General features: G+C 47.6%; 1 protein-coding gene across 1 annotated transcript; it reads left to right on the top strand.

Moving 5' to 3' along the window:
* Nucleotides 1-783: 783 nt before the first annotated feature.
* APCDD1L (APC down-regulated 1 like) lies at nt 784-18,643 on the top strand. The gene is made up of 4 exons (XM_032198091.1): nt 784-1,043; nt 13,156-13,285; nt 13,797-14,355; nt 16,484-18,643. The coding sequence occupies exons 1-4, from the start codon at nt 1,007-1,009 to the stop codon at nt 17,243-17,245; spliced, it is 1,488 nt and encodes a 495-aa protein (XP_032053982.1). The 5' UTR covers nt 784-1,006; the 3' UTR covers nt 17,246-18,643.
* Nucleotides 18,644-20,569: the final 1,926 nt, after the last annotated feature.

Genomic DNA, 20,569 nt, shown 5'->3' with positions numbered 1-20,569 from the left:
TTTGCGCTCAACTTGGTGCCAAGAGGTGGTTATAGGCCCTCTATCCATCATGGCCATCCTGCAGGCCTAGTTTGGGGCAAGACAAGGTGGGGAACAGGCTCACACCAACACCCGCAGCGGGGTGAGCTGAGCTTGACACAGGCCCCTGTGAGCCGCCAGGCCAGGAACACCCTTCAGAGGCTCCCACTTTTCCTCAGTGTGGGATATTACAAGGATTTTTAATGGGTTTAGGCTCTTCAAGGGGCACACTAGTGTCTTGTGATGACCTCCGCAGCAGAGGCTGAAGGGTCTGAGGGATCCGTGGGCCGTAGCGGGACAACCATGCCCACAACATGTGTGGGAGCCGTGGGCCATGGTGGCCATAGCTGTGTGGGACGACCCCGGGGGCGCCCCGCTGAGGAGAGCGCTGGCCCCGGGCAGTCATGGCAGACTGCCCCTGGGACGGGGGGGAGCCCGTCCCAGGGGTGCCGGTGCCGGGGGTGCCGGTCCCAGGGGTGCCGGTCCCGGGGGTGCCGGTGCTTTGGGTGCCGGTGCCGGGGGTGCCGGGGGAGCCGCGGCGGGGCAGCCCCCTCGGCGTGTGCGATGCGCGGCCGCCTGTGGGGCGCAGGCGGCGGAGTCTCCACCTCTTCTGGCAACTTGAACCTGCGGCTGCCAAGCTCCATTAGAGCTATCAGCAGCCGGGGGGGGGGTGTGTGTGTGGGGGGGACGCACTTCACAGCGAAGGCGGAGGTTGAGTTGCTTTTTTTTTTTTTTTTTTTTTTTTTTTCCCTTTTTAAATATATATTTTTTCCCCTCTTCGCAAGCTTGTGGCTGAGCACGGGGACCGCTCCGGAGCCTCCGTCCCAGCTCCCGCCGGGTTGAAGCCGGGGTCCCCCCGCCGCGGGCACCGGGGGCCGCCCATGGCTGCGCCGCCACCGGGCGCCGCTCCCCGCTGAGCTCCCCGGGCACCGGCGGCCATCGCCCCTCTTCGGCCGGCGGCTCGGCGACACGAACCAGGGCGCCCACCATGCTCCGGTGCTGGTGGCTCGCAGGGCTGCTCCTAGGTAGGTGGCACCGGGGGGTGGCGGTGGGAGAGGGGTCGCCCCCTCGGGGTGCTCCACCGGGAGCAAAAGGGGGGTGGCGAGGAGGGTGCAGGGAGGGCGGGCAGGGGGTTGTTAGGAGGCTGCAGGGAGCGTGGGTGAAGAGTGCGAGGGGAGAGCGGAGCGCAGCAGTTCCTCAGCTGAGGAGGAGGGATGCGAGGCGGGTGCGAAGAAGCAGCACGGAAGGTGCCGGGAGTGAAAGGACTTAAAAGAAATCGTCCAGCGGGGCTCGGTGCTGCAGGACCGAGGGTCCCGGTGTGCCCCCCGCAGCCCCAGGCCGGGCAGGAGGCACCCGGAGCCTCAGCCCCGCTCCCCGGGACATCCCCGGCCGTGCTCCTGCTCCTCGCAGCGCCGCTTCCCGCAGGGAGAGCCCCGGGAAGGAGCCCGGAGTCCCGGGGATGCTGCCGGGCTGTGGGACCGGTGTGTGTGGCTGTGCCGGGGGGCACAACTCGCCCAGGGTCCCCTCTCTGCCCCTGGGTGCAGGGTGCCAGGCTGCGGGACCCTCTGCCCAAACCTGTCCCTTCCTCGCCTCCCCGCAGCCTGGGGGTGCCGGGGGGTGGCAGGGCTGGGGAGCAGCCCCCCGGCCATCGCCGCTCGCTCCCGGCCGGCCGGCGGAGCACGGGGAGCGCTGCAGCTCGGCGTGGCTCAAGGAAGGGCTCAGGGGATTCCCAGTGGCTTTGCAGAGCTGCTGGGAGACATCCCTGGGAGGGAGCCCAGCACCTGCCCCGGCCTGGGACTGCTTCAGAAGTCTCCTTCAGGGACACGGAGCCGCAGCTGTACCGACCTCCCCCACCCACCCCGGGCAGCGCAGGCTGCATCTTTGCGGCCGCCTTTTGTTAAGGCTTCTTGCAACCCCACAGCTCCTGGAGCAGTTTCAGAAGAAAAGGTTCTGGCTAAAGAGGCTATATGGGAGAACAAAGACAACTGTGCTGTGAAAAAGGCAAAGTGATTTCTGTTTATGACAAAGAGCAGAGCCTGGGGAATGCTTCCCCATCCTTGGACAGTGTTTTCCTAGGCAATGCACGGGAGACCCTTGAGTGAAACTCCACACCCCTGAACAGGTGAAGAGAAAGGTGGGGAGAGAGCTCCCATGCCCCCTGTGCAGCCTGGACCCTGGATATCCAGACAGCTGGGTTTCCTTTCCTTTCTTTCCCTTCTACCACTTGCTTTACTCCTCTGAGTCTTTGGGCAGCACACTATCACACTAACTTGGCCTCTTAAACTTGGGGCTCTGTTAAGTGAGCATTGCAGAAGCACTGTGTAGTGACAGCTACTGGAAATTATTTGCATAAGTATTTGCATTTGTATAAGGTTACTTTTCTGCTCTCCTTATCTGGGATCTTTGTCATACAGTGTCCCCCAAATACAAGGCTTCACAGGTTGAGAAATAAGTATTCTGCCTCTCTATAGATTTCATTAGTTTAAGTTGCTCTGCTCACAGATCTGTTATGCTGTATTATGAAAGATTACACATACAAGTCTAATTAGAATGCTTTCTTAAATTGTCATACAGTTTTAGTCCAATCTAATTAGAACCCAACGCTTTTCCATCTAATGTCAGTGATAAATTTTCCACTGATTTCAGTAAGAACAGAAGTTGGACCCTAAAACATATGTTTAAATAGCTAAGTCAGATCCAGAACTCATTAAAACCAAAGCAAGGTTTGCCAGTGACTTCAGTGTGAGCAAGACTGGTATTCTGAATTTTGCATAAAACTGAACATCAGTATGACACCAGCGCATAATTAGTTGAAAAAATGCTTCAGTTAGGTAACTGGATCAGATTTTGGAGTCTCCTCCAGCAAAGAATCACTCATTCTTGGAAATGTCCCGAGAGACTTGCTGAGTTTTTACCTAAGCTTTCATTAAAGTCTTTACATTCCAATAACACCACACTGATATTTTTCATGTGTAGCTTCTCCACCATGGTTTTAACATAAAAGATCTATTCTTGCTTCCAAAGTTTATTTTAAATTTGAAAATAACTGTGATGGGGTAAGATAAGATAAGATCAGCAGCTGTATTCATTTGCGTGATTAGGAAGAGAATCCTCTAAATGATAGCAGTGAATTAAATCTAGATGTATGTATTTGCACATACATATATATTTTATACCCACTAGGAAATTAATATCATTGTCTTTGGATCAAATGTTTGTTTGGGGCAATGTTTACTTTGCTAATTTATTTTTTCCAAGTTGGCTTTTTTTCTTCTTCATTTCTCTAGCTGGCCAAAAAATCAACAACTAATGTATTATGCTGGGTTGTGTGATTTGACTCTATTTGTTCTTCCATAATGATAGGTTAGCCATGTTTCAAAGTATATGGATATAGATAAAAACAGGGCTGAGATGTAAAAAAAGCACAAGTGAAAAAAATATCGTGTGGTTTCTATATTTTCCCCACAAGCACAAATTGTTGAGTAAGGAGATTTTCAAAAGCCAGAAATTGCTATGAAGAAAACCAAAGCTGGAATCCAATGCTAGGGGAGGCTGCATCTGGCAGAACAAAGTTTGGAAAGAGATTTTGCTTTCAATGGGATCCTGTGTTTCCCCACAACACAGCATATGTCATCTATAAAAACAACGCTTTCATGGATGAGATACCATCACTGCTATAATCAACCTCAAAATTAGGAAGCACCTACACAATACTGTTACACAGTACCTCTGGTTTTCTTACCTATTTGCTAAGGAAGATAAGGCTGTGAAAACAGAATTACGAACTCTGTGATTTTAAGAAAGAGCATCTCAGCTACAATAATACCAAGAAACTGACAGTGATAAAGTGGGAATTTTAAAATGTAACCCTTTTCCTGTAGGCTAAGGGTTCCGCCAGAACCTGAAAATATGATTCATACGACAGCTCCTTCTCTACCCAATTTAAATTGTGTAACATCTGAGGGGTTAGTAATCTGCAATCTGTTATTTTTTCTCTTTTTTTCTTTAGGGAGTTAAAAGGTCTCATGCTGTAAAGTGTGAAATTGGGAAAGTTGTGTTTCTGTGTATTAGGAAAAAAATCTGATGTCTATGTGAAAAGCCAAAGCTCCAGATTGTTAAGTGATAAAGGGGTTCAAATACATCTTTATTTTTTTATTTTTACCAGGGTGATGGTGTGATAATGTCTTTCATGCTGATGTTTTTTCATTTTCACTGAACAGCTTTTTAAATAATCATGGTTTGAGTTGAACTGAAAGTGAGAATGCTGCTATGAAGCTCAGCTCCTATGGCACTGTAAGAGAGACATTTGGATCAGTTCAGCAACATCTCTTGACTCAGAACTGGTGTGATGGTACATAAATCAACAAGAGAAATCTCACCACTGAGGGTTCAAAGAGATTTGCTTAAGTCTAGTCTTTAAAATGAAGCCTTAAGCATAAGTGCACCCATTTGATCAGTCACTTAAAAAATCCCTCCCCAGGGTTTCTACTGTGTTGATATGAAGCACTGACAAATCTGTGACGTCTTGGTCTTGTCCGTGTCAAAGACAGAGATCCTTGGAAATGAGCTTTTGCCCCTGTAGTCAGCACAACTTATACTCCAAGCTCACCACTGGGAGAACTGGATTCACCTTGTTCCCACTTACTAAATCCACAGGTGCTGGACACAGGTTATGGCTTTTAAGTGTCTCTTCTGTCCTGCTAATACAAAACCATGATGACACTTCATTTTTAAAGCTCTTTCTCGCAGATTTTTTTTTTCCTGGTTAGACTCCCTGGAAAAGGTGAGTGAAAATATAAGCGACAGCAAAGTTTTGCTGTGAAAAAATCCTAAGTTTTGTTAATTTTGAGTAGCGCGAGTCCCTTTATTAGATTATGCAGTGCGTAGGCTGAATGTCAGCTTTGATTTCAGCATCTGTCGGCAGTGTTTAAGAGAACTGGAACACATCAAAACTTGGCTAATGTTGACAGGCAAAACAGTAGACTGAAATTTCAGGCTATCTAGAAACCACACCCAGACCCCAAAACACATGTTAGAAGTAACTTTAATTCTCTGCTTCAGCTGAACAAGTAACCTTTTTCTGTGGTCACTTGTGATTCTAAGTTAAACATGCGTGCATATTTCTGGTGTGGGATGCGTATCAGTTTACCACCTTTGAGCATGAACCTCTTTCTCTGAGGATACCCTCCACTACAACTGCTTTTGAATGCCCTTCTCCTCCTTGGTTTTGTGGGAGCCAAGTAGCCTCAGACTATTAGATCCCATTAGATCCTATTTTTATTACTATAAACAGTATACTTGCAGCAGTGCCAAGAGTCCTATTGTGTTAGGTGCTAAATAAGGAGAGAACAAAAGGATCGTTCTTTTTTTAGAGGGTTTATATTCTAATTTCCTGGACTTAGATTTTCAGCAGTGAGAACTTGACATTGCAGGGACACACTGGGATTCCCAGCTGTGTCCAGCAGTTAGAACCTACTGTGGTCATTTATGTTGTTATGGACCTAAATGCCCTGGTGCTTCTGGCCTGTATCTCTGGTCCCATGGAGGCGATTTCAGTGAGAAGGACGACAAACAATGAGCTTACACAGGGGAGCAGCTGTCTCCCGTGGGAGCCAGGGACTGGGACTGCTCCATGGCAGTGGGAGACTGAAAGGCCACTCTCAGCATCCCGCCAACTCCCTGCCAAGAGCGGGTTATTCCCTGCTGTGCTAAAGCTTTGTTCAACCCCTCAAAATCCTGCCAAGCAAGTGGACTTGTGCTGCCTACTGGATTGTGCCTTGAGAAGTTCACCCTGATATACAAGCCACATTTTTTCCCCTCTTCATTCACTTCCAACAGAACCTCTTTATTCAGTGTAAGGAATTCCTTCCCTTCCTTGGTGTTTATGCTTTGTGAATATTTATAGGCTGTTATCATGTCCATCTCTCCCCAGCTGTCACTCAGCCAGGCTACATGCACTCTGCTCTCTTAAATCTTGCTTCGTAACTCAATGCCTCCCACCCCCTAATCGTTTTTTGTTGTTCTGCTCTCAACTCCCGCCAGTTCCAGTTGCTCATTTTGCTTTGGGTAAATGCTATATTTATGTTAATATTATGTGGTGGGTGGTCTTCTCTGTGCTTACGGTCCATGTGAGTGATTTAGATGTTTAAAATGACGTGGGCATTTTATAGCCAAGCCATTGCCTGATTACAAGTTCCGCTCTTCAAAGCACTCTGGGAAAAAATATGCTTAGCCATCACTATTAAAAATGGCCACAATAGCCACTAATAAAGTGCCTGTGCAAGGGTTTGAAGGAATTGCCAAAACTGCATGGGTGCTCTATACATTCAAAATGATGGTGTGCCATGAATTTTGAAACCATGCGCTATATTTTCTAATGAGTTTCCATCTTATCTAAATTAAAGAAGATAGATGTAATATTTCCCATTTGGTTAGAATATGAATTCTGGTTAGAATTTAACTGAGTCACAGTTGTACCCCTAGGGTGTTGTTTGGCCTTGGACTGAGCACGTTTGCTTTTGGTTTGGAGAGGAAAGGCCTTCCTCCAGCTGTTCTCACTGGACTCCCCAATCCAGGTGTCCAGGGAATTAGAGATCATCGCACTTTGATCTCCCCCATGTCACCGAAATCAAATTTAAACTCTCACTCTGTTCAAGGAAAAAAGCTTGAGCATTCTCCTTCTTCCCTTCACTTTCTGTTGCCTTTTACTTCAGTGTTTCTCTGTGCCAGACTTCTGCGGCAATACTGGTCAGAGCTTAACACAGGTCACAATGTGTTAGTGTTGCCTGAACCCAGTTGCTTTTTTTCAGTGCTTGCCAACGCTGAAAAAAGGAGGCAAGTAGCAATTATCCCATTAGTTCTTAACTCTTCTGATTAACCACCCCTTCCCCTCCTTGCTGTGGGTTTCAGTGGCCGTGGCCGGGGCTCTCAGCTGGCACGGGACACCTGCCCGCTGCCTGGTCCCTGCTGCGGGGCTGGCAGCAGACAGCTTGCTGCTGCCCACAGCAGCTGGGCCAGCTGGGGACTGTCTGGCCATATGGCATTGCTCAGCTGTTCTTGAGGAAATCGTTCGCCTTGGACTGTTTTAGCTGTGGGAGAGGCGTAAGAAGGCCTCTTGCTGAGGCCTCATGGTGCCTGCAGGGTGGAGGGAGGAAGGAGGAAGGGCTGAGGTGGCTCCATGGAGCCTGTGGGCTGCCAGGCCGGCATGGGCATGGTGAGTAAGGCCCCGTCGTGTAACCAAAAGGCCTGGCACCGTGGGCAACGTTAACCCCAGGAGATATTTTGTGGGAGGATGTGCTCACACCCACCGCTGGGGCTGTTTCACATCACGCCGCCCTGGTCCTCTGTGCCAAGTGCCGTGCCTCGTTGTGCTCGCTCCATCTGGGGAGACAGCAGGCCGTATCCCATTTCTCCTTTGTGCCCTTCATTCTTCCAGCGAGTGCTCACTGCCAGCTTGTGGGGAAGGGCATTTTCTGAATAAGGGCCTGATGCTGTGTAGTTACGGTCACGGGATCTTTCCTATTTATGACTCCAATGAAAGTGGGATCAAGCCCTGCAATCCCATTGACAGTGTTAGGCCTGGTTTTCTTCTTCAGGGTAAACAGCCAGAGAGAGCAGTTTTAAGAGCCATTTTATGTAAATGTAGTTTATATTGAAGAAGATCTCTGGGATGCGGGAGAGAAAATCTTCTCCCTTCCCTGCTGCAAATCCCATCTGTCTTGTCATCTGTCCCTGGACATGACACTTACAGGAGAAACAAATGGCTCCATGATTCCAAGAGTAAAATATTTACCTCTCTAGTGCCTTAAAAACCTCTAGTCAACTCACCAGAAGTGCTTCACTATTTTAATCGTGGACATGAAACAAATCAGACAAAGATCACAGCCTCAGAAGACAGCTAGGCTAAAGCCATTTAATACAGCGTCTGAACTTTTTTTTTTTTAATATGCTTAAAGTTACGGGGTGAAAGTATGTTTCAGAAAGTTCTTCTCTAAAATCCTGGTCTCCTTGGGACTTTTGAGTGAGCTGAGTTCCCTCCTAGGATCTGCAGAATTTCATATATAGTTATTCTGCAATGATGGCTAACATATGTAATACGCTTACTGTGCCACCCCTGAAAGAATACCGCGAAACTTCTAGTGAATCCAAAGCATTTTGCAAATAGCATGAACTGAGCATCAAACTGGTAAAAAAGCTATATATAACTATACCCATTTTACTGACAAATAAGAAAAGGGTTGAATAATAGAAATACTTTTCCAGAAGCCAAACAGTACTCCAGTGAAAGCACTGGCATCGTCCCTCAACCACTTGACCACATTCTGGCATCAGTTCAGGGAGGCATTACTAATCAGGAAAAATGTTCATGAACTGGCTTAATTTAAAGCTCATGCTTAAGTTTCACTGAAACCAATTAGACTTAAGCGTGTGCTTAAGTCCTGTGCTGAACTGGGTTTAGTTTGCAGATAAGCAAAATGCAAAACTGTGATGTGATACAGTATTCCACCCCCAGTGGGTTATATTTAAGTTTTTTAACTTTATAGTATTATAAAATAAAATATATATCTTCCCGCAGAATTGTTCTCCTGGGAATGCCTTATTCTGAGCGAATAAAAAGCACCACTAACTTAATCTCCACACAAATGCAAGAGAAATCGATTTGCTTAATACAGACATCTTTGCTTTTGAAAGAATGCTTATTCCTTTAGTGGCTAACCCAAAATCAATTCTGCATGCTCTCAGGAGAGAAAAACACTAAGGAAACACTGTTTTGCTCTGTTAATGATGTCTGTGTGGATAAGTACAATTTGTGCATGCAGAATATATCGATATGTTTCTTATCATCCACTTCATTCCAGTCTGAACATTCCTTAGAAAATATCAAAGGTTTTATGTCATCTCTAAATGAAGAAATGTGTAATGCTCCATGACTTCAGGCACTGATCTTATCCCTGTGAATGTGTGACTAACTGAAACATTAGATTTATAAATTGAAATAATAAATTCTGGCCATAGGAGGCAATAACATGTAACAGATTAAGCAATCTAGCTCTGGAGAAGAGTTGATCTGCAGTAACTAATTTGGTGCAAACTCTAATGTATGCATTTTCTCCTCCATTTATAAAGAAACAGATGTGTGACTCAACTTTGCTTTTTTCCAAAGTCAATCTGTGTGGAGGAACACAAACAAGATTTGTTTCCAACAAGGCATGTTACAGTATTTCTCTCCTGGCTGGTATTTTTTTCCTTCATAACAGAGAAGTGGGTCTGAATCTGCAGCATACAGTAGTTTGTAGCACAGCCCCCGTGGCAGGTTCTCATTTCAGGCTTGGCCATTGCCTAGGAATCTTTCGTCCTAATTTTACCAAGAATTTACTGTGTGTAGGAATTTCCAGTTCTGCCTTTCTATCATTTGATGCTGCGGGTCTGATTTTTCTAAAAGTTGCTTATACAAATGAGTGTATGGAAGAGTTGATTAGTATTTGCTACTGCAGTTGCCTCAAGGCTTGATCCAGTTTCTGCTGATTCCAGGGATCAGCCTCTGTTCCTGGGTACTGGCGTTCCTAATTGCCTGAGAGCTTGTGCAGCCCTATTGCCTGGAGACCTTGGGCCAGTGCTTTGGATGCAGCACGCACCAGAAAGCTGGAAAAAGATACTGTTTTGTCTAGCTGCTGCACTGAGGAGCTCTCTGGAAACGCTTGTGGTTAATCAATACAGACAGACAGGATAACGAGTGAGTGGAAGAGATCACAGTGGAGGTTTTTTTTAGATTTTCCTATGAATGGGTATTTTTGTCTTGAAGATGAATTGTGAATAATTTCCTCCTCCTCCCCCCCAATAACAACTCTATAAAGCAGTCAATTTGACAGAGAGAGAAGCTGCCCTGATGCGCTTCCCCAGGGGCTGAGTAACAGAGTGACATATGAGTGACAGCCACTTTATGCTGCTCTTGGAATAGAAATGTGCCCTAACTACAGATTTTAGGTCTGGAACTGAACTTTTCCAAGTTGAAAGACTGTTTGGATCTGGTGGGACTGGGCTTGGAGTATTTGAGAGAGAAAAGCAGCCACAAAATTTGGATACAAGCCAGTAGCTTTTGGTTTGAGGATGCATCCAGCTTGGAGTCTTGTGTACAGTTAAGTAAGACAAAATCCTTAGGAATTCCTATCATGTCAAATGTTTACATTCTGGAGCTTTTTTTTTTTTTTTTTTTTTCTTTTTTTATTCTTTCTCAATATTTTTTTTTTTTTTTTTTTTTTTTTTTTTCCCATGGAGTGTGATCCTGATTATAAAAATTCCCATTTCTATTGAACGTGTCAAAATCTTGTGATGGTGTTGCCAAAGTGTCTGTGCTCTCAAACAATGCAGACTTTTGGTGTTTCTGCCAAAAGTAGCAATAAGGGTTCAGTCAAATATTGAAGCTTCTGCTGCAATAAACACACACACACAGCAGTTAGCAAGTTCAGCATGCGGCTATACTTTGCACTGTTATTTCGGTATAACTATAGACTGCACCAACACCTCTGGAGTCTTTCTGTGGTTATGAGCAAGAGCAAATTTGGCCTGTATAGTCTGTTACCTCTAATCCAAATACAGTTATTTTTTAGTTTACAGTATTCTCTAGGATAATGATTTCATGTGTCTTTAAGTGTAATTCAGTCTGGACTGTCCTTGAACTGAAAGATCTGCAAAAGCTTTGCCAGTAATTAGGCCTCATGATAGGGCAGGCAGATGAAGCTTGGTGTATTTTGCAGCTGTGTAAAGAAGCACACAGGGGTAAGGCATACACGGGAGTAAATTTTCCTGAGGGCACAGAGCAAAGTCATGGCAGAAGTGGGATGAAAGTGCAGAGCCCTAACCCTGGGCACCCACAGAGATCCTGAAATGAAGGCGTAACTAATAACAATGAGTTTTGTCATTCAATATTGTCTGCTTTTCATATGAGGGCTCACAGGAACTGCTCTTTAGGAAGCACTATGAAAGCAATTGTGAAGGAGCTGGCTATCCCTGCTCGCCATGTCAAGCCCTTACAGATGATTAAAACAGTACAATTGTAAGTCTGCTCCAGAAAGACCCCTTAACACTAATAATATGTCTTTCCAGCTAGTTTATGCACTCCAGTGCATAGTGAGGTACCAGAACATCCATGGCTGGTTTCACTAGCCTTTAGGTAGGTAGGCTGCTTCTGTTACTGCTCCCCTGCTTAGCTGGGGGCTTCATTTTCCATGTGGTTATTCCCTTTGTGACCTGTGATAGTTTAAGGGTTTGTGTGCTAAAATCTGCACAAATGCATTTCAAAGATGCTGTTACTGTGATGTGTAAAACCTTTGCAAACGGCAGGTCTGTAGTGAAGAGACTCAATTTGTGTATCAATTTATGCCTATAAATCTTAAGTTGTATAGTATTAGATCAGTAATAAAATACCATTTGAATGGAAATGCCTCTGCTTTACCACATGTTCAGGAGCCTCTGACTTGCACAAGGGTTTATTTGCTGAGTTGCTGTTTGGCTTGGTGTAGGGCTTGTGTGTATTTGTGGCAAACAGATGCCGAAGATTTTCAGCAGGCAGTTGACCCCGTGTGCATGGAGGACACATTGATGCCAGAGAGGAGAGGCTCCTGTCTCGGAATATATTGGCTGCTGGGAATCGAGGGAGCCTCCCTGGTAGACCCCAGCTGTGAATCTGGCCCCGACTGTTTATATTGGTGTTACATCCCAAGCTTTTGAGCCAGGGAATTTTGCTGACGTTGCTCAGCCGCTTGTATGTAGTCTTGCCCATGGTTGACAGCAGACCCACATGTGCTAGCTGCCTTCGCAAACACTTCTTGTTACAAGGGCGCTGCTCAGAGAGGTGCTTGTGCCCTCCCAGCCTGGCTCAGGCCCTTTGTGATTGCAGCGGTTCCTTCCCTCACGTACAGTCAGATGGTTTGGGTTTCCCTTCCAATGAGAGGTTTGGTTTAAACAAAGCTCCCTACAAAGATCACGGCGTGGTTCAGGTTATACGAAGGCGTTGGCTCACGGGGACTAGGAGGAGCAGTTGCGATTTGTTGTGGAGCACACAAAGATCAGATCTTGAGCAGATCTCCAGTCGTGATCTTGAGTGAGGAGAGGAATGGATTACATGTGCAAAACCCATAAAAGTTGGCTTGAAATTTTCCAGCACACTACTACAAAAATTGCAAAGCACAGCTCGGGCGAGTGAACGCCGGCTGGGCTAATAAACCCAGGGCAGTGCTGGACTGGAACCGCACCAGGCTGCGGGACCTGGCTTTGCCTGACTGACACTTGTCCAACTGCAGAAAATCGGTGGGGTTTCAGGAGCTGTGCTGGGAACTCGTTTCACATCGTTACAGGGGCAAATCCCATGTTTCTTACTGAAGCAAACTCACGGTGAGTGCCACAGAAGTCTGCCTAAGTAAAGAGTGAATAACATATAGGAATATATGCATATATATGTGTGTGTGCATGCAAAGGTCTTCAGGATTTAGCTGAGTGTTCGCACATTCCCTAAGCCAATAACATCCGTTGTTATGGGAAATGAGGTAAGTGACAGAATTACTGTCCTTATGGCGGGCGACAGGCGAGTCTAATGTTCCCATGCTGTAATTCCCCGTTCCAGTTACTGCTTCAACAATAGCTTCGGAGAGGGAGAGAACAGGAACAAAGCACGCTCAGTTTGATTCGAAGACTTCATCTAAAAATACGCCTGCATTTTGTTCAAACCAAAGCTAGAAAACACTAAATAAATAAAATTTCGTTATCCTTAACCAACCACTCGCTTCTCCGCTAACCTGGCTGGGGTGTCAGCGTCTGACTGGATCTTCTGGTGAACGTAACCCAGGAGGTTTCTGGGCCACGGTGCTTAACAGGGTCTGTGCCCGTCCTGCTTGGCAGGGCCTGGCCGTGGGTGCCCACCCGTGGGTGCTGGGGCCCAGCTGTGGGTGCTTGGGTCCAGCTGGGGGTGCCCTCAGCGGGGTCCCCATCCCCGAGCACCCCCCGGGGCCTTCCCGGGAGCTCTGCCGGGCCCCGCGGCTGGGTGTGAGCGGAGGGGGCGCACCCTCCGCGCCGCTGACGCCCTTTTTCCCTCCCTTTTTCTTTCTCCCTCGCCCCCATTTTCTCTCCCCCGGCCCTTCGCAGCCTGCGCTGCCGCGGAGCCGCCGCTGCGCTGGGAGCCGCGGTGCAGGCAGCAGCTCCGCCACCTGCAGGACGGCGCCAGGATCGCGGCGCGGCTGCCGCCCCGCTTGGAGGGCCGCTGGGTGTCCACCGGGTAAGGACCTTTCTCCTCCTCCTCCTCCTCCTCCTCCTCCTCCTCCTCCTCCTCTTCCTCTCTCACCCCCGAGACCCCCAGTGCCCCCCGCCCCGAGCCCCCTGGCAGCCCTCTTGCCTCTGCCTCCCTCCCCAGAGCTCCCGTCCCCGGGGCACAAAGCGCGGTGTCATGCCCAAAGTGTGCCACCAGCACCCGTGGGGTTTTGCAGGATTGCAGGACGGCTCGGGTCGGATGGGACCCTAAAAGTCACTTGTTTCCAGCCCCCTGGCACGGGCAAGGCCACCACCCGCTAGGTCAGGTTGCCCAGGGTTTGGGGAGCAGGTGCTCAAAATCACCCACCTGAGCGCTGCCACCGGTGCTGCTCACCCCCACGCTCGCCCCTGCGCTCTCCACACCCCAATTTCACCCATGTTGGGTGTCCTCATCCCATGTCACCCCGCTGTACCCCATCCTGCTCCACGTAGGCTGTCTGCCTGCTGTGCCCCGTGCTCACCCCTGCCTCCGTCCCCAGGTGCGAGGTGCGGCCGGGCCCCGAGTTCCTCACCCGATCCTACCTCTTCTACGCCAACCGCCTCTTCAAGGCTTACCAGTTCTACTACTGGGACCCCTCCTGCCGGGAGCCCTCGTACTCCCTGGTCATCAAGGGCAAGCTGCGCCTGCGCCAGGCCTCCTGGATCACCCGCGGGGCCACCGAGGCCGACTACCACCTCCACAAAGTCGGCATCGTTTTCCACAGCCAGAAAGCCATGCGGGAGGTGGCCTCCTGGATCAACCAGACCTCGAGCGAGGGCTGCAGCGGGTTCCTGCCGCCGGGGCGCACCTGGGCTCCCGGAGCCCTCTACGAACTGCTGAGCGCCAAGTCCGAGCGCGACTGCACCGCGGCCCTGGGCTTTGCTATGCACGAGCTCAGCCTCTTGCGGGTGGAGAAGCATTACCAGCCCTTGCTGGAGCCGCAGCAGAGCGGCAGCCAGCTGGTGGAAGAGCTGTACCTGGGGGACATTCACACGGACTGGCTGGAGAGGCTCCACTACCGACCGACCGGTTACCAGCGACCGCTGCAGAGCGCTGTGGTAAGAGCAATGCTTTTGCACCGGCCCTATCGCGAGCAGATGCCCAGCTCTCCCCTCATCAGTTCACTGGGCTTTGCGAAGCACACGTTATTTTCATACTATTAAAATACTGATTGCTAGCACCTCAAGCCCTTGTTATCCCACAGACCTGCAGGAAGACATGCAGGGTACGGGTGTGGGTGCACAGCATAAGAAATAAGCCTGCAATGGCACGAGCCTGGAGTTAATGGCTTTTCGTTGGCTCTGTTTTCCTAGGAAATGCAATTTCCTAGTTTCCTGCACCACAGTCAGTGAAAGCTTTGGGCTGCACATCATTAGAGGCTGCCTACGCGCTGTTTGTCTTCCATCCCTCTCTCACTCTTTGTCATGTCCTTCAGGTTTAGAGAGGAGCGAGGAAGCAAGTGTCTGCCATTAAATCATTGCTCCTCAGCGTAATGCCATTAGAGGAGGAAGTTGCTCCGAGTAACGCTATTACACTGAGATTTAACTTTTAGTTTGACATAAATAAAACTGAGCAGGAGACCTGGTTGCTTTTTATTTTATATTTTACTTTGTTTCCAGGAAAGCGTATTTTTATGTGAATCACAGCTTATCAATTCAGAAATTACTGAGTAGTGAGATGGGGTAAAAAATCCTCTTAGAACTTTACAGTCTAGATGGAATTCAATTAATTGAAAAAAAATCTTTTGTGTGCAGCTTTTGAGGGGCAACATTTCCCCACACCCCAAACAACAGCAACTAGACTTGGAAAAAGAAAACCACAGAGCAACACCCCTTTCCCCCTCAAAAAATAACCTTCTCAAATTGGTTAAACTTGTGTTATCCTGGGCCAAAACCATATATATGAGCAAAACCAGATGGTAAACATAAACACTTCTAAAAGTTAATTTAAAACCAAACCTAAAGATACTGAAATTCACTCTCTGAATATAGCACTGTAATTAATCAGCTAACAGCTCTCCAATGTACCCGCACATGATGTCACCACTTGGCGATAATTAGAAGCTGCCATACATTAGAAATAACTTCACACGACTGGTTTAAGCAAGTAAGGTTTTTGGCTTCATGTCTATAGTGATAATTTTATTGGGCATGGGGTTTTTTCTTTCTTTTTTCACCAAACTAATATCCATTTGCCTGCACTAGTGAGAGCTACGCAGCTATGTTAGGAATTATTTTTTAACCCTCTTTATGAAAATATTACCCTTATTCCCTTAAATTTATACCTCTTTTAAAGAAACCCATTCTCCCCAAATTACCTTTCATTATCAAAGAATTTCCTGTCTAAGGAGAGCATATATATTTGCCAACTTCTGGGATTATTTAGCCATAATGTACTGTGTACTGTCAGCACTCATTAACGTGACAGTAGCAGTAAAACAAGCTGAAAATGACTAAATTACAGTAGACTCCAATCAACTCCCATGTAAATTACCCACCCTACAGTTAACTACTGAGTTATTCAACCTTGCTGCATACGACAGCTCAGTAAAGATTACCTCGTGTTCTAGAAAATGATATAATGTCCAAACCCTGGTTATTTAAAAATAAATCAGTTGTGATGTACGAAGTACCAGAAAAAGTTCCAAGCCACCCCAAAACAACCCTCTGGCATTTGATCGGCTGCAGGACTGCTTTGACTCGGAGTGTCACACAAAGCACGGGCAGAGCCCTGGGGCAGCTCCTGCTCCTTCTCCTTCTCCTTCTCCTTCTCCTTCTCCTTCTCCTTCTCCTTCTCCTTCTCCTTCTCCTTCTCCTTCTCCTTCTCCACTGCCACATCTGCTCCAGCAGCTCCCAGTGAACCTCTGCCTCCCTTCGGACTGGGGTGGCCGGGGAGCTCTCCCTGCCTGTCCAGCAGTTCTGCCCTTACCCCGTCCTCCCCCTGTCCTCCGCATGTCCTCAGCAGCCCCGCGCAGAGCACAGCCCTTCTGTCCTCCCCAGGGAACCAGAATAGCAAAGAGCCCGGGCAGCTCTTTATCTCACTTAATCTGCTTGGCTGCCTTGGGCCAAGTTTGCTGCAGCTGAACACCCTGGCGTGGGAGAGGGGAGCGTGAGCTTTTTGAGTATTCTGGAAAGGGTTTTTTTTGGCTTATCAGTTTACAAAAATACCGTTCTTTGTCTTCCGCAGCACCACGTGCATCCTTGCCCAGCCTGTGGGATTATATACAGAGCTGATGAACACCACCCCCCCATCCTCCCCGCCAGAGCCGAGCCACCGATGCAGCTGAGCGGCAGCTGGGTGAGCACCCACTGCGAGGTGCGGCCCGCGGTGCTGTTCCTCACCAGGTACTTCATCTTCCACGGTAACAACCACACCTGGGAAGGCTACTACTACCACTACTCCGACCCGCTCTGCAAGCAGCCGACTTTCACCATCTACGCGTCTGGGCGTTACACCCAAGGCGTCCCCTCCTCTAAAGTGAGAGGCGGCACGGAGCTGGCTTTTAAAGTCACGCAGGCTCGGGTGACGCCGATGGACCAGCTAACGGTGATGATGCTGAACTCCTCCGAGCCAGGCAGCTGCGGGCTGACAAACTCCTGGAGTGCCGGGGTGGAGCAGGATATAACGCCGACGAACGGCTGCTTGGCTTTGGGCATCAAACTGCCCCACACGGAGTACGAGCTCTTCAAAACGGAGCACGACACGAGAGACCGCAGCCTGCTGTATGTTGGCGAGAGGCCCACGGACGGATCCAGTCCCGACCGTCCCGACAAGCGACCCACCTCGTACCAGGCGCCTCTGATCCGGTGTGCTGGGGCGCCGGAGTTCTCTAACTATGTTAGTCTAAAGTACTTGGGAGAAGAGGATGCTAACAGCAGTGAAGCACTAAAACCTTTGCCTGTGGCCTTTTTATTGTTTATAGCACTGCAGTTTTTAAGATGGGACTAGCAATCTATTCAGGTACAGCACAGAATCCAGATAGTCTTGGTGCTAGTGTCATTTTTATATCCTTCAAATGAGTACATCTGGAATCAGTTTTACTTAGATTTGGAAACACTTTTTTTTAAAAAAAAAACAACAACAAAACACAGTGAATGAAGCCAAGAAGATATGCCTATGTACTGTTTGTCCTGTGGCTTTATTGCCTAATCTCCCCTCTTCTCTGCATAAAAATTTAATGTGGTGACATGGATGCACTGCACATTCAGTAGATAATTTAGCAATATGAGGGGAAAAAAAAGAGCAACATCAATTACAATTGCTGCTTTGAGCTTTTGACACTGCTAAGATTTAATCAAGGGCTTGATTCAGATGTAATTCAAACATCCAAAGTGTCAGCTGCTGAGTTTCTTTGAGGTTAAGTTCCCTCCCATCGTACTCCTTATTGCTGTTTGTGCAAATTTGATCTGCCGTGTCAGTCAGCAACAGCTCCACAGTCAGCAAGTGCTCTTGGTAAGGGCACAGTTAATCAGGCCTCTCGGTTTATAGATCCTTTCTGCAGTTTGTGTGTGTATGTACACACATGGAGATACAACATAGTCTTCCACTTAACTGTGTACAAAAAAAACGCCCTCGGAGCATTACCCTGACAGCTATGCCTGACTCTGGTCATAAGAGATGATACAGCAAATGGAGAAGGCGTGTGCACAACTGCTCCAACTTTCAGCCTTACAGCGCTGCAGACGCTGCATCCTTGCTGCGTTAGTCCAGCTTTCCCCATGCAGTGCAGGCCTGTGCCTCGGTCCATCAGCAAAGGCAACGCAGCACTGCACACATGTCCAGCAGGCACGGGCACTGCCAGTCGGGACTCCAACTCGCCAGGCACTGTGCAAAGTGAAAGATCACTCATGAGTCTTCCCAGGCCATTTATTTTCACTGTCTCCTCTCTAAGCGTACTGACACACGGGTTGTTGATCCAGCTGTCTTTTCAATCAGAAGTCACTTCCAGGCATTCACATAAAGATGGCTTATAAACCTGCCTCTAGCGAACAGGGGGCTGAAGAGAGAACTGACCAGCTCCAGGACAACTGGAGCTCCACCAGCAAGAAGGACAAAGTAAGAAATTACATTCCCTTGTCTGCTGCAGCTAAGAAGCACATAACTTACTTGGGGAAGACCTCCTCCCAGTAGCTAAATCCCCTCCACATAAGCCTATATATCTTACAAAGGATATTTTTGTTAAACCATCTATGCAATAGCTACCTTCTTAATGCTGTATTTACAAACTTGCAGCTTGTACTTAGATAATTTATGGGTTTTATAACATAAAATACTTTTTTTGAGGGAAAATTGTACATTAATAATTCAAATGAGATGCTTATTAAATGCATACAATTGTGACAGAAATGTTGTCAGCATGTTTGCATGTTTCAGGCACGATCAGCTATTAATCATGCACATAAACAGTTGTACTTGGTACACAAAGAGGCCAAGCTTGGCTAACTTGTCTTCAGTTCCATCTGCAGACAATGGAGAGGGAGACATCTCTGGGGATTAGTAGAGCAGGCAGAACAGCTCCCTGTTTCTAAGGGTTGCTGTTCTTTGTTGCCTGCTACTGCACGGAGATCCATGGGCAAACGTTTGAAAGACTGGAAGCACGTTTTGGAGAGCAGGGCTTTGTCTCCTTTGGATGCCCTGTTAGGATGCTACGAATCAGGGCAAGCCAGGGTAGCAGAGCTGCATCTCATGTGAGCCATACACATTTTTTCCCTCAGCAGACCTGTTTGCCATCACTCGTGGCAGCCCCAAGCAAAGGCTACCATTCCCCAGATCAGCAAGGAGGCATTTCAGCAGGACCCAGAGATGTCCATGGCAAGAACAGGGAGCAGCTTTGTACTTGGGAGGGTGGGGAAAAGAGGGGAAACGCAATTCCTGCTCTACATTCTTACACACACAAATGAGATAAATGAGATATGTGTGCTAATATTTTTTTTTTTTCATTTACATACCATAGAAATTGTTTAAACTTCGCAAGTGCTCAGCATTGCTACTGCATGATGTAAAAACACCTCAGAGACCACACATCCTTTCAAAGTGGTGATGGGATTAATGCCATGTAAAAAAGTTACAAAACAACCAAAGACTGGAGCAAGCCCCAGCTCCTCCTGCAGCAGCACTCACCACAGCTCAGCTCCAGGAGCTGAGAACCTGCTTACACCCAGCTCCACCACCCCGCACAGCAGATGGGATGTGCTGACTAAGCTTCCCTATGAAAGCCTCATCAGGAGCCTCTTTGTCCTGTTTCCCCCCCTTTAAGCATACTTCTGAAAAGAAAGGAAAGCCATGAAAATAATATTTGCATAAATATTGCAACTTTTATTGTTCTGTTCACAATTTTTGGAGAAACATTCCTAAATTACACAGTTATTCTCTCAAGAATTTGTGCCTTTTTCCAATTTGAATTTGCCTGGCTCTGATTGCCAGTCAGTGATTCTTGTTTTGCTAAGATCAAAGAGAGCTGCAGTGTTCAGTATTTTCTCCGCGTGAAGGTACTTGTGCACTGTAATCAAGACATTCTCAGTTTTGGTAGATAAACTCAGCCAACCGAGTTCTCTCTCTCTCTAAGGCATTTTCACACTCCACTAGTAATTTTTGAATCTCTTTTTGCACCCAGTCCAATTATGCGGCTTCTCTCTTAAAATGTAAATATCCAAATTGCATCCAAAATCCCCAGCTCTCACAGCTGAGACATACAGAAGTACAATCACCCACTGCTAACTATAATTCAAAACAAGAACACGTCCTTAGTCAGTAGTCTTTCACCCTGGGACTGCACTGGGAGCACATGTGGAGCTCTTACTCGCTCTGGTTCTGGGTATGGGTATTTTTGTCACGTTACCATTTTCTCAGTAGAGATTTTGTGTGTATTTTCACCAGCGATATGGAAGCACTGAATTGTATCAGATCCCAGCAGGAGCCTTCTGTGAGCATCCCCATTTCATTATGGTTCTCTTTAAACGACCACTTCTGAAATGTGTGATTATCACAACACATCAGGCTTTGTAGGGGTGCAGATATTGCAATTGACTTTAATCCCAAAGAAAACTGAAAAACAAAGATAGACTGAAATGACTTCCTTAGTTTATGCTCCTTCACTAACATTCGCCTCCTTTCCCATCCCTTCCTTGGGCTGTCAGGCTAACCAGGCACCGTACCCAGCTCATCCTGTCCTGCTTGCCTCTCCTCTTGTTACATGTAAGAGACAGCCTCAGACACCTCCTGTGGAAGTATTGATGCAGGTTTTCTAGACCCAGTGAATGTCATTTATTTTTA

The sequence above is a fragment of the Aythya fuligula genome, chromosome 16 (assembly GCF_009819795.1).
Source record: "Aythya fuligula isolate bAytFul2 chromosome 16, bAytFul2.pri, whole genome shotgun sequence".
NCBI classification, from domain to species: Eukaryota; Metazoa; Chordata; class Aves; order Anseriformes; family Anatidae; genus Aythya; species Aythya fuligula.
Note: the sequence above shows the minus strand (reverse complement) of the source record. Positions and strands in the feature narration are given on the sequence as shown.